Source organism: Chroicocephalus ridibundus, chromosome 9 (genome assembly GCF_963924245.1).
Source record: "Chroicocephalus ridibundus chromosome 9, bChrRid1.1, whole genome shotgun sequence".
Taxonomy (NCBI): Eukaryota; Metazoa; Chordata; class Aves; order Charadriiformes; family Laridae; genus Chroicocephalus; species Chroicocephalus ridibundus.
The window spans coordinates 26,062,745-26,075,969 of record NC_086292.1 but is presented as its reverse complement, the minus strand read 5'-3'; the positions used below and the strand labels follow the sequence as shown (position 1 = coordinate 26,075,969).

Here is a 13,225-nt window from a genome sequence, read left to right as displayed (position 1 = left end):
ATATATATATATATATTTATGTATTGCGGCTCCCCGGTAAGTTTCGGGGGCGGCGGGGAAGCGGCGCGCGGCGGGGCCGGGCCGGGCTGAGCTCCCCGCCCCGCTCCGCTCTGCCCCGGCGGGGGCGGCGGCAGGAAGCGGCCGCAGCCCCCTCCCCTGCCGGGGGGAGGCAGGAAACCCTTCCCCGGCGGGGGAGGGGGCGGTGGGACGGAACAGGGATGGAGGAAGCGGAGGAGCCTTTTTCCCCGCCTTGGGGGGTTGTGGCGCGTCCCCCGGCATCATCCTTCCCCCGCCCCGCTCCGGTAGCATCGCTAAAATGGTGGCGGCGGCTCTGCCCGACGAAGAGGGAAGGCAGGAGGGGACGAAGGGGCAGCGCTGGAAAAGGGGCGGCTAAAGACCCCCGCCAGGGCTCTGCCTTCCAGCCCGGGACTCCTTCGCACTCAAAGCCAAAGGCACAGTGTGTTCCTGCGAGCTCACCACCGAGGAAACATCCCCAGAATCCCAACTCAGCCCTTTTAAAAATTATTATTATTATTATAGATGTGTGTTGTACCCCCGAACTCTGCAAGCAGCGACCCCAGGATGGGAGCAATCAGCCTGCGGGTCCCTCCTCTCCCAACACCCCTCACAGCAGCAGCATCCTCCCTTCCCGGTATTCCAGCCTGTGCTTCCCAGCCTTTCCCCGCGGGCAGCAGCGACAGGCCCACGGCTTCCCGCTGCCCCAACGGGAACCCGGAGTTTCCAGTGTTTCTTTTCTTTTTTCCCTTTCTCCGCCCGCCATCCCCAAATCGCATTCTCTGGCCTGGTGGACAGCCCCCAGGGATGCCCCTCCAGAGCAGGGAACCTCAGGGAGCCACCCCACCGAAAAGTCAAGGCCCGGGACAGGACGGGGACGGGACAGGGGACATTTTGTCAGGCTGTGGAGGGCAGCGTTGGCACAGCGCCCATAGCCAGAGCCTTTGCACCTAACTGGGAGAAAATGGAAGATAAGGCAGAGGGAAGGGGCCGAGCCCCAAGCTGGATGGCCATCCGCCCATCCTCTGAGGTGGATGGCTGGCTGTCCATCCTCCAGAACCCCAGGCCACCTTGGCAGATCAGGCTGCCCACTCAGCTCTCCCACCCCAGCCTAAATTTCAGCTTCCCAGGAGGGTGAGCCCTCCTCGGTCAAAGCTGCCACCAGTTCCAGTTGGGAGCAGGGCACGGAACAGCTGGGAACAGGATCACACCCAGCAAATAAAATAGTCACGGCAACAAACTGCGCCGGCCCCGGCAACTTCCGTTTAACACCCTCTCTCCAAACACAGCCTTGGGTTTCCAATAGGAATTGGAACGCAAATATTTATTTCTCCAGCCCCAGCTAATGCTTTTAAAAGGGAAACTATGCGGCATCATCTGGAGCCGGCGGGAAACGACAGTTGCTTCCCTCCTGCTCTCCTCCATCGACAGCAGCAAGCAGTGGAAGGCTACAGGCCCTCTTTGGCTGTGTTTTCTCCCCCTTCCTGCAGCTGGAAGACCTTGGGAGGATGCTGTAGGGCAGCAGTAACCTGAGCTGCGGCTTTCTCTGCCCTAAGGGATGCAAAAATTGTCCATCCAGCTGCCCACCTCCGGGTTGAATTGCCTGATGGAAGGAAAACTACACTGACAGGAGGCTGGATGTGGTCTCCCAGCCGGGGCTCTCCCTGCTGTCCTTTGCCTGCTGGTGAGGTCGAAGCATATGGGGAATCCGCAGCTGGAGCGGCCCAGAGCCTTCAAGGGATGGGGCAGGACGAGGCAGTCCAGGTTTTTGTCCTCTTTCCCCAGGCAGGCTGCTTCCCATGATAAAAAAAATAACAAAAATAATAATAAAATAAAAGTCTGCAGCAGGGTCGGGGTGCTGCTTCCTCCATTCTTGTGGAGGGGGAGCCAGGGGCAGCCCCCTCCCACAGCCAGCTCCGGCTGCAGTTTGGCCAGTTCCTGCTGCCCGCTGGTATAATCAATAGCGGTTGCAGAGTCAGATGATGACAGGCTGCCCACACGCTTGGCACAGAAACAAGTGTTTTTTCTGGGAAAAACGGGGGGGTGTGAGGGCGGGATACAAGTACCCCTGCTATCTGCAGGCAGCCACCCCTGCTCTCCGTATCTCCTCCTGGATACGGGCCTTCCTCCAGGGGGCATTTCCATAGACTGCTATTTCAACCCCCCGTCCCCCCCGGCTCTGTGGCAAGAGTGGCCCCGCTCTGGCCTTTTAATTTCCCTCTGGAAAAGGACCTGGGGATGGTGTACGATCCTTTCACCCCCACTAAATCCGGGGAAAGGCAGCAGCCGGTGCTCAAAAAGTGGGTTTGGGCTAGGAGGGACTGAAGCACTTCAGTGCACAGAGGAGAGCATTTCCTCCGCTCCAGTTAATGCTGCAACCGATTTTTTTAATCCCTATTCAGGAGGCATAGCACACTTCCACCCTTAGGCAGCAGGAAGACATTCGAGCATTTGTCTTTCTGAGAAACCTTTTATTTGGCACAATCAACGTGATCATTTTTTCAGAGCGAAATCGTTCCTTCCACCCCCTACTGAGAAAAGCCTCGAGTACGGGCAAAGGAAATTTAGGGTTTTGTTTTTCTTTTCCCCTCAGTAACACGTGCGTGTGGAAAGCCTGGCCTATTGATTTACAGCAGCCCTGCTGCAAACATTTATTTTTCTTGTTACTAGAAGTGGACTGACCACAAAACTTTCATTGAGAAGGTCTCAGTAAGCAGCTGGATCGAAGGCTGCAATACGCTGGTTTCCGCGGCTGCCGTCGGGGCTGGGGTTACCAGCAGCAGCTGCACCTTGGAGGTCTGAGCACTGTTCCTAACACTGAAGCTTTGCCAGAGGCTTTAACAGAAGCAGGGTCAGGAGCTGAACCGGGAACCCTGCAGCGTGGGGACAGATCATTTAATTTCCCAACACATGGGCCGCCTTAGTAAAGAACCAGACAATACTGTTAAGGCCTCACAGAAGTCCTGGAAAAAATATAAAAAAATAAAAATAATAATAAAAAAAAAATCCAGCAGCACTTGGAGGAAGACATTCCACTTCCATGCCCTTTAAACAAAACCATCCTATCATTACCTTTGCCCCACGCTCCGGGAGCGTGAGTGACAGTGAGAAGCGGGGAACCTTTTGCTTTCTCCTTACCCAACCGGTCTGTCCCAGCAGCCTAATTCTCCATCTGGCTCCCTGCTTCCTCCTGGCCCTCCAGAGAGCTTGCTGGCAGAGGGGTAGACAAGTGTTCCAGCTCGTAATGTCCGCTCCTTGCAGCCACCGCGCTGCTCGGCTGACCTGTTTCAGCTGCCAGCTTTTTACTCTTCTTGCTCTCAATGATCTGCCGGAGCTGACGCCCAGCATAGTCGGGTTTGGCAGTGAGTGCGGTGGCGGGCACGGTGAGCCCCAGGATTTCAGGTACCATGTACGGCCGGAGCCAGCCCACCAGCGGGGTGCTGCCGGGGGTGTAGTGGGTTTGCTTGTGATAGAAGAGAAGTCCATCGACCTGGAAAAAGGAGAGACAGAGAGTGAATGAAAGGCCAGAGCTGGAGCAATCGCAGGTGGGTGACAGAGCGCCAGACGGCACCGCTCTCCATTTCCAGGCCAAAACTACCAGCTGGATCATTTTTCCTCAAGCAGTGCAATAAATGGCAGAAGGGAAAGAAGAAACCTGCAGAGCTCCTGTCCTGAAAGATCAGTGCAAGCCCAGCGACTGCCGGATGGCTTTAAATCAGTGAAGACAAACAATTTCAGCTTGATGTCGGCACCGACCAGCACTTTTCCTCTGGTTGCTATGATCCCATTCTGCAGAAAAGCCATCGGGTTTCTGAATAAGGCAGTGCACAGAAAGGCCACTTTACTGGATTAAGGTTATTTTAAATAATACATTTAGGGAGTAACTAGTCAGAGCGCGTGATGCCAAGGAGCCCTGATTCGTAACACTGCTCCAGCTTTTTCAGCTGGCTTATGCAAAATAAATTCTTAATGTTTCCCACGAGAGAACTTCTCCAGCAATCAATGACAGTTAAGGGCACTCAGGACTTTGAAGGTTTAGGCCCTAACTCTTGTGCTGCTATTTCCACACTCTGCAATACTGCAGCTGGCTGACATTTTCCCCGCTTCCCCACTACGCTAAGGGATTTTCCCCACTCCCCCCAACCCCCTCTTCCCACGCTTCACAGGGGCGTGCTCTGCAAGGTTAGATCCTGCTGCCAGCCTGACTAACGCTGGAGGTGCCCCTCTTCGCTTAGCCTCCAAAGCTCTTAAAAGGCCATCTGCCTATGAGTAAGAGGGGCTGAGTGGGCAGAAATTATGAGAGCCCACCTTGGGCTGAATTGAATTGGCTCCCAGGCCCCTCCCTGAGCCTACAGCCCCCACAATATATAGGGCAGAGCAGCACCTATATGGGCAGTGAGCTGAGGCATGGGTGAACCAAGCAGATCAAGGTGATTTTTTTAATGGTTTTAAACTGAAAGAGAGGAGATTTAGATGAGGTATTAGAAAGAAATTCTTGGCTGTGAGGGCGGTGAGCCCCTGGCCCACGTTGCCCAGAGCAGCTGTGGCTGCCCCATCCCTGGAGGGATTCAAGGCCAGGTTGGACGGGGCTTGAAGCAACCTGGTCTGGTGGGAGGTGTCCCTGCCTAGGGCAGGGGGGGTGGAACTAGATGATCTTTAAGGTCCCTTCCAACCCAAACTGCTCTGTGAGTCTGATTTCTGCTACGTGCTGAACTGCAAGGCAGATGGAGCAAAGAGCAGCATCCGTCCATCTCTGCTCCATGGATGCTAACGTCCAGCAGAACACAGAGAGCTTCTTACACTACTCCGTCCATAATTTTCAGTCGCTGTTAAGATCTTGCAAAATAATCCCAGAAAAAAGGGGGATTCCTGTGCTAGGAAAACATGAAACCAGAACAGCAAACATGACGACGAGCTTGTGTAACCCTCTGGATATAAAGTACAAAGCTTCTCCCTCCCCCTGCCTCCAAGGAAGACTTGGGAAGAGCCGGATTCTGTGGCACCTCAGCACTGCGCCTGCACATCCAGCCCATTCCTGTGGGTGCGCAGCACTTGGTAAGCAACATGGATTCCTCGGCACCCACAGGAATGTTTTGGTAAAGATCAGAGCCTGGAAAGGCTTCTGCCTTCCAGACAGCTCCAAAGATCTTCCCCAAGCTGGAGAATTCAAAGCAGTTCAGCCTGGTGGAGACTTAGGTCATGTTTTTCCTTCCCCTGATTTCTCTTAAGTTACTGCAACTCCCGTTTTCCTTCCAGTTCATTTAATTTGCTGGCCAGATCCCTACCCTGAGTCACCGCACTGACACCAGCCACATCAGAATAAGGGCTAATACTGTCCCTAAAGGACCGAACCTGAAGAGAAACTGGCTTAGCAAGATTTCACGGCCATGCTTTTCAGATTTTAGGTGCTTAACAGCATGCCCGTTCCTTTTCACTAGGGTTTCTCAGAGGCTTTGGCTCCCCCTGCCTTTGTGGAAACCTGAATGTTTTTTACTTGGATCTGTGAGTAGGACAGTATCTCTTAAGATCCGCTCCAAAAACACTTCAGTGCCAGTCAGCTGATCCAAAGTCCACTGAATTCAGTGGAAAAAAAATTTCCACTGAATATAACATATCAGGTCCTAACTCTAAGGTTACAGATTAACTCTGAAGAGCCAGATCTGAAAGCACTGACTCTGTCTGTTGCCATCACACGCACGGGATCCTTGTAAGGCACAAGAAGCTGGGCCCAGGCATAAGGAAACCTCTATCACACTGCACTATCTAGAGCAAGGCTGCATTTTGCCTTCTCCAAAGTTTATGTACTGCTGGTGGAAGCTATTAAGGGTTTCTTGGGCTCCCTCTTGCGGCACGTCACGAAGGGACCCAGGGCTGGAAGTGGCACCACTGTTTCTGCGGGGTTACTGGCTGCCTTTGAGCCAAATTACACCACAAGTGTGACCACTTGCTGGGGTGGCACCCTGATGTACTGACTGGAGAACCCGAGGGGCAAATCACAGCTGTATTACAAGGGAGAGTCCGATCAACCCCATCTCCCTCCCCCAGCATTTCGCAATGGTCTCCTTTGCGGGCTGAAACGTTTCTGCTCTGACCATGTTGCAGTGGGGCAACGCTCCTCAGCCATCTCTCGTGGGAGCAGATGCCTCAGGAAGGAATGCAATCAGCAAAGACGGGAATGACTGTTTCTACAGAGGCACTCAGAGCATTCATAATTGAGCAAGTCAGCTGCAGGAAACCTGGGATGTCTTCTCAACATTCCCTGATCTGTGTTCACAGCAGGGTCTGGCAAGACCACCAAGGGGCTGGGACTTCCCGACTCTCTCTAATGACTGTTCTGGCTTTGACAAGCAGAAGGCAAAGTCAGCCCTCGCAGCCAAATTAGCATCCCTTAAATTTAAACCTGCACGTATGTTAATCACTAACTGGGGCTGAGAGCGCACAAGCAGCACAGCCGAATCAACATGGCTTTTGGCTTAGCGGGACAAGCAACCTCTGTAGAGGCTGTTTCTGATCTAGGGCTGAGACTGGGCACTCCGCAGGAACTGCTGCAGCCACCAGAAGAGCTTCTGGCTCCCAGATGTTTATCACTGACCCTGTGCCGGAATGCCACCACCTCCTCCATCCTCTTCAGTGCCAAGTCAGCCAGGATCGCCACCAAAAGCAACCTGAGCTGTTTCATGAGGGCCTCCTACTCTCTGCTCACGCAGAGCTGACCTGGGCAGCACACCGAGTTGCTGGCCCTGCCCTTCTCCCGCAGGTCAGCAGAGGGTTGAACAGCACGACAGCACCAACTTCTAAAGCTGATGAAGCGAACGCAGGGGTTCTGTTCAGCCGCTCTTGCTGGGGGAAAGGCCACCTCGAGCAGCAGGAGCCAGATGCAGGAAACTGCTGGTTCCGACTGAAGCAAAAAGGAGAGCTCGCACTATCCCCTCCCACAAGATCCAACATTAGTAGCAGGAGGACAGACTCCAGCACATCTCAGGCACCCATCACTAACACCTGAAACCTTCAGAAACCATCAGGAGCTTACTACCACCCTTCTCTTTCCTCCCCAAGACAGCTGTGTGCCTTCCACATAGAGAGATGAAAATAACTAGACTAAGGAAACACAGAGCCCATGACAGAGGTCAGAGACACCACTGCCCACCCTGCAGACCTCTCGAGAACCACCACCACATAAGGGAGCACACTGCAGAGATGCTCATGCCTGTACAGGCGCTAACCGACCTGGGGCAGCCTGCAGTATCAGCGCTGGCCCTAAAAAGGTCAGCCATCCATCACACTGCCATGTGAATGTGAGCTATGCTGCTTCTGGAGGCAGTCTGGGTGCCCGCCTCAACACCCTCCTCCCCAGGGCTCCTTCAGATGAGAGTCAACAGCAGCAGAAAACGCATCCCAAGCACAGGGAATGCTAAGGTTTAACTCTTGCTAATTAGTTTGGTTGGACGCAGCCTGTACCTGTTGACAGGGTAACAGATCAGCCACGTGCGTAAAAGGCATCCATGCCCCATGCAGAGAAATAACAGCACAGCTCAGTAAGCTTCCTGCGGGCCTCAGGAGGGCACAGTTCCCAAGTGAAGGGGATGCACCTCTCTCCAAGCAGCGGCAGATGCAACAGCAGCGCTGTCTCTAAGGCTGAGGTCCAGGCCCCTGCCTGCATGTTCTCACCTCAAAAGGGAAGTCCATAGCCAGCACCTTACACAGGCTGTCCGAGGTGCAGGGGAAGTTCTGCAGGCCCACAAATCTGAACTGAAAAAGTAAGAGAGGGTTAGAAGAGACAACTGCCTAAAGCAGAACAAGTCACTGAATCAAGAACTGGTGTAGAGGCAACTAGGAAGGAAGGGTTTCCCCCAGTGCAAGATCCAGCATAGGAGGGGCAGGGTGAGGGACAGGCATCAGACGAAGTAACCAGAGGGAAGATCTCAAGCAGGCACCACATCATTAAACTGCTGGCCTTCCTGCCACAGGCTACTGGCAGCCCAAGAGCACAAACAGGCTCAAAAGAGGATTAGACCATCTCCTGAAAGGCAGGTCCCTAGTGGCCGTTAACTCCATGGTCCAGGTACAACCACAGGCTGACAAAGTCAGAGGGAACATGACAGGTATCCTCAACTCCTTACTCTTGCCATAGCGACTGGTCTCTGTGATTGCTAGAGGTTATTGGGGCAGACAGCCCTCTGACGTGGTCCAGAAGCAAACTCCAGATCTAGAGACAAAACAACAGGACCAAGCTGTCCATCGGTGCTACTCACACCCCACTGGAAGTGCCTGCGTGAAAACCTATAAAAGTCACCCTAGCCAGCAAAGAGGGCTGGGAAAAGCCTTCAGAGATAATCCCTGCCATCTCTCCAGCAATGCTGTATAAAGCACGTACGTTGCTGCAACTTTACAAAACGCATTGCGGTGACAAAAGAAGACCAGAGGATTGCCACCACAATGCCCAGCTGGCATGGAATCTAGAGGGCCCAGAAAGGTCTATTTCAGGTATTTTATCATGCCATTTCCAAATGACACCTTCTCTGGCATTTAATGAGAGGTGGATGGCAGAGACTCAGCACACAGCTCCCACATGCTCCCAGTACCTTTTTTCCAAGCATCTAAGGCTGCAGGAAGGACTTTTCAGGACAGCTGACCCTGAGATGCTCTTTCAACCAAATTAGAAAATGATGACCTCTGGGCAGGATGCAAAGCAGACAGACATCTGCTCCAGGCTGCTGGCTCAGCCAAGCGAATCTTTCCACCCAGGAAATGAAAGCTGAAACGACCCCCCCTTCATTAGGTAGCTGTCTTCTGGATATTACTGTTGGGAGTCAGAACAGGATGTTTTTCAAATACAGATACCTTCACTGCTGGCAGAGGAGCAGTCATCTTCCTTTATGAGATGCTCTGCTTAGCTGCATCTGAGCACAGTGAACAGGTCCCGCTTTGCAAACTGTGGTTTGGTTTGGCCAGGCCGCCAAATCTCTTATGTCTGTCCCCAAAAATCACTTTCCAAGCTGCTGTGGGTTCTAGGTCTGACCTCCATGGGTTAAGTCTTTAAAGGAAGACTTTTTATCCTTGCTTAGCAGGGACTCCAGGTCGCAATCTGGCATCCATCCCGACAACTTCAATGATTAGTTTAAGCAGGAGGGAAGGCTAAAGCTTTATGAGCCTTTCCCCTTGCCTTGTGAACTCATAATACTACACAAGAATAAATCCCATTGTAGTCACGCTGCCCCTGTAGAAACCACACTGGTTTTCCATTCTATTTCAAGGGAAAGCTAAAAATGGCATGGAAGTTAGCTGATACCCTGCAGTCTGATCTCCCTCAGCACTTTGTCTGGAAAAAAAAAAAAACAAACCCCAAAAAAACACAAACCCACACTCATTTACAAGACTCAGTGGTTCTATTTACATCCTGAACATGGCATTCCATTTCATTAGAAGTGCATTTTGAAGCCTGATCTGTGAGGGGCGGGGAGGTGGGGGGGAAGGAAAAAAGCTTCCGCTTGTGAAAGAAAATGCTGAAGCCTGCCGAACAGGAGAGCTTACCCCCCAGCCGCCTTCTCTTCCAAGTACAAAAGAACTTACTGGATTAATCCTGCTTTTCTCTCCTAGCCCTTCCTCCTCTTGGATCTTTGAGAAAAGCCAGAAGAATCTGAAGTCAGTCTGTGAAAAGAAGCAGAGACTTAATGACTATCCACCACATATCACCGATCAGCACCTGCCAAGCATCTCCATTCCTCTGCACTTGCCCAGGAGATTTACAAACTCGGCTTCACCTGTGGAACGAGCCAGCACCCCAAACTCTGCTGTTTCCCCAGATATCCACAAAAGATGTACACAATTATTCCAGCAGCCCACAAGCTGTAGAGATGCCAGTGCTTAGATGAAATATCCATCCTATTGCGCAGTGGGCTACGCCCAGTGCTGGCTGCAAAGCAGCTGACAGAACAGGGAACAAAAGGGAGGGCAGGGCAGAGTGGGGGGATTCAGTACCTGGCAGTCATAAACAGGGTGTCCTCTCCAGCACATCACATCCAGGATATAGTACGTCTGCTTTACCTCGTTGTAGATGCAGTCCAAGATGGAGTACACTGCACACACACACAGGGAGGTCCAGACATGCTCCACGGACTGCCCAACCCAACAGGCAAACACCAGATCAAATCTCTCCTGTATTAAGCCTTGCCCTGACGTAAGGCCAAGAGATGCAGAGGGATACCCTTCTGCTAACAAAAGCTGGGACCACAGAAAGCCTTTAGCTTGGAGTCCCACAAGGCTACAAAGGTACTACCAGAGGCACATCAAAGGCGTGTTTCAGAAAGAGGCATTTACTCAACAGTCACCCCACCTCAGGACACGTAAAGCAACTGCAGGAGGTATTAAGAAAGATGGCACTATACACAGCTCTCTGTCGGAAAACAAGAGAAGATGTTGAGGTTTAAGAGTGCCAATTAACCAGGTAGCTAATTAAAATATGTTCTCATATAGTATAAAAGTATCGGAGATTATCCGCGTCTAGTTATCCCCAGGGACACACAAACATGCCTGAAGCTAATGTCCCCCCTGGCAACAGAAAAGGGCACAGAACCCAAAAGCCTCCTCACAACATTACCTTTCTCGCTCGTTGAATTGTGCCGGTTCCCCCCCGGCAGCAGGGATGGGAACCTGTTGACACAGAAGCCACTCTTGGTATAAGCTGCTGTTGTGCCCTATGACGAAATGGGATAGGAAAAAAAAATAATTCAAGCAAGACAGACAGGCCGGTCTTATGTTGGTGGGGAACCAGGTACAGGTCCTTTACCAAATGGTGAGACATCACCACTGCTGCCGCTTACCCTGGACGCCACGACCAGTGCCCTTTTCCCAACAGGACACACCACTACAACCCACTCCTGCTCCAGGTCCAAGGGGACATCGACCAGCCATTCAGACAGCATCAGCTATGGAAAAATCCAGAAAAAAAAAGAAAAGCAGCTAGCAACAACTCTCCCGAATTTATGGGAAACTCACAGCAAGTAGGTTTTACCTTGGCTTCTACAGGTACACTGGGTGCTTCAGAGACAACTTGCATTGCTCATCACCCTGGGTTACAGCACCAAAGGGGCTCCCTCCCTCTCTTTAACCAACTTGCATTACAGACTCTCCCTGAGTCCTTGTCTTGCGTCCCAGCTGCTGACTAAGCTTCAGACTACAGCACGGGGCTCATACTCCTCCCCTGGGCACCTCTGTACATCGGTCCTCGCTCCAGCGCCTTAAACTGATTTATTTATAAACACATGGCAGAGCCTATAGATTCCTGAGTACTAGGAGTGAAGAGCCCAGACAAGTTGACCTCTTCAGAGACTGTGATCATCTGAAAGGCTGTATATCTTTTAGGACCAATATGGCAGCCGAGGCTGACAAAACACATCAGCTGAGGTTTCTTTTCCTTCCTGGTGTCTCAGACATGGGGAGAGATAAAATTCTTTAACCGACTGCTGCACAACGGAATACAAATGCTGCTAGCTGAGCTGAAATCATAGAATAGTTTGGATTGGAAGGGACCTTTAAAGGTCATCTAGCCCAAACCCCCTGCAATGAGCAGGAACATCTTCAGACCAGGTTGCTCAAAGCCCCATCCAACCTGACCTGGAACGTTTCCAGGGATGGGGCATCTACCACCTCTCTGGGCAACCTGGATATTTTCACCACCCTCATGGTAAAAAATTTATTCCTTCTATCTAGTCTAAATCTCCCCTCTTTTAGTTTAAAGCCATTACCCTTTGTGCTATTGCAACAGGCCCTGCTAAAAAGTTTGGCCCCATCTTTCCCACAGGCTCCCTTTAAGTACCGAAAAACCGCTATAAGGTCTCCCTGGAGCCTTCTTTTCTCCAGGCTGAACGCCCGCAACTCTCTCAGCCTGCCCTCACAGCAGAGGGGCTCCAGCCCTCAGATCACCTCCATGGCCTCCTCTGCACCCGTTCCAACAGGTCCACGTCCTTCTGATGCTGCTGGCCCCAGAGTGGAGCAGAGGGGCAGAATTCCCCCCCCCCCGCCTTGCCCTGCTGGCCACACTGCTGGGGACGCAGCCCAGGATTTGGGGGGCTTTCTGGGCTGCAAGTACATGTTGTCAGCTCATGGCCAGCTTTTCACTCACCAGTAAGCCCAAGCCCTTCTCAGCAGGGCTGCCCTCAATCCTTTCATCCCACAGCCTGTACTGATACCAGGGGTTGCCCCAACCCAGGTGCAGGACCCTGCACTTGGCCTTGTTGAACCTTATGAGGTTCACATGGGCCCACTTTTCAAGCTTGTCCAGGTCCCTCTGGATAGCATCCCATCCCTCAGCACACCGGCAACCCACCTCTGCCTGCCCTCTGTTTGACCACAGCACATCTCATGGGCAGAACGGAGGCATGGTTCCTCACCAAGCCAGGCAGGCCACGCTATTCTCAGCCTCGAGGCAGCCATCACCATGGCCACTCACCACGCCCAGCCCAGCCTCAACCACCCCACATCCCTCACCCTGCCCGGTGCTCACACCCGCACCCCATCGCGGGGAGGCAGGCAGCTCCTCACCTGATTGGCATAGCGCTTGGGCAGCTTCTTGACAGCATCCACATCCATCTCCTCTTCTTCCTCATCTTTCTCCTCCTCGCCTTCGCTCTCCACCCCTGCCCAGTCGTCCTCTGCCAGCCTCCTGGCATGGTTCACGTAGTCCAGCCGCCTCCTGGGAAGGGGAGAGGAAACAGATCGGGTTATTTTCGGCGGGAGGCAAGCCACCCTCCTCCCCTCACCCCGCCTCCACAGCCCAGGCCTGGGCTGGGCCTGCCCTTCCCGGGGCGGCAGCCCCAGGGGTGTTCGTTCGTTCGTTCGTTCGCTCACTCTCTCTGGAGGCGGAGGAGGCGCTGGCGGCGCTCGGCCTGCCCCGGGCCGCCGCGGGGCTTGTACGCGGCCAAGCGGGGGTGCGGGGCCGCCGGGCTGTTGGGGGCCGCCAGGGAGACGCCGGCCAGCAGCGCCGCGCTCAGCTCCTCCATGGCAACGCCCGCCCGGCGCCATGACGCACTTCCGCCCGGCGGGAGGGGCGGTGCCGCCGGCGCGCGCACAGTCCGCAGCACCCTCTCGCGGCGCGGAGGCTCCGTGCCACCACCCCCCCACCCCCCCGGCCGAGACTCAGTTTCCCCTCCCGCCGGGAGCGGGATGGGGTCAGTCAGGGCACGGGCGTGGGGACATTCAGGGCGGGGACGGA

The 13,225-nt window shown here is 53.5% G+C and overlaps 1 protein-coding gene across 3 annotated transcripts; it reads right to left on the bottom strand.

Annotated features, from left to right (window-relative positions):
• Positions 1-1,983: 1,983 nt before the first annotated feature.
• On the bottom strand, positions 1,984-13,070 carry SNUPN (snurportin 1). Of its 3 annotated transcripts, XR_010072417.1 has the most exons (9): positions 12,862-13,066; positions 12,556-12,706; positions 10,836-10,940; positions 10,613-10,709; positions 9,994-10,091; positions 9,586-9,663; positions 7,684-7,764; positions 3,088-3,505; positions 1,989-2,978 (listed from the first exon to the last, which is right to left on the bottom strand). XR_010072417.1 is itself a non-coding variant. In XM_063345546.1 (8 exons), the coding sequence occupies exons 1-8, from the start codon at positions 13,011-13,013 to the stop codon at positions 3,176-3,178; spliced, it is 1,092 nt and encodes a 363-aa protein (XP_063201616.1). In that variant the 5' UTR covers positions 13,014-13,066; the 3' UTR covers positions 1,989-3,175. The 3 variants fall into 3 exon arrangements, 2 of the variants coding, with proteins under 2 accessions (XP_063201617.1, XP_063201616.1); XM_063345546.1 differs by having other exon boundaries at positions 1,989-3,505; XM_063345547.1 differs by lacking the exon at positions 7,684-7,764 and having other exon boundaries at positions 1,984-3,505; positions 12,862-13,070.
• Positions 13,071-13,225: the final 155 nt, after the last annotated feature.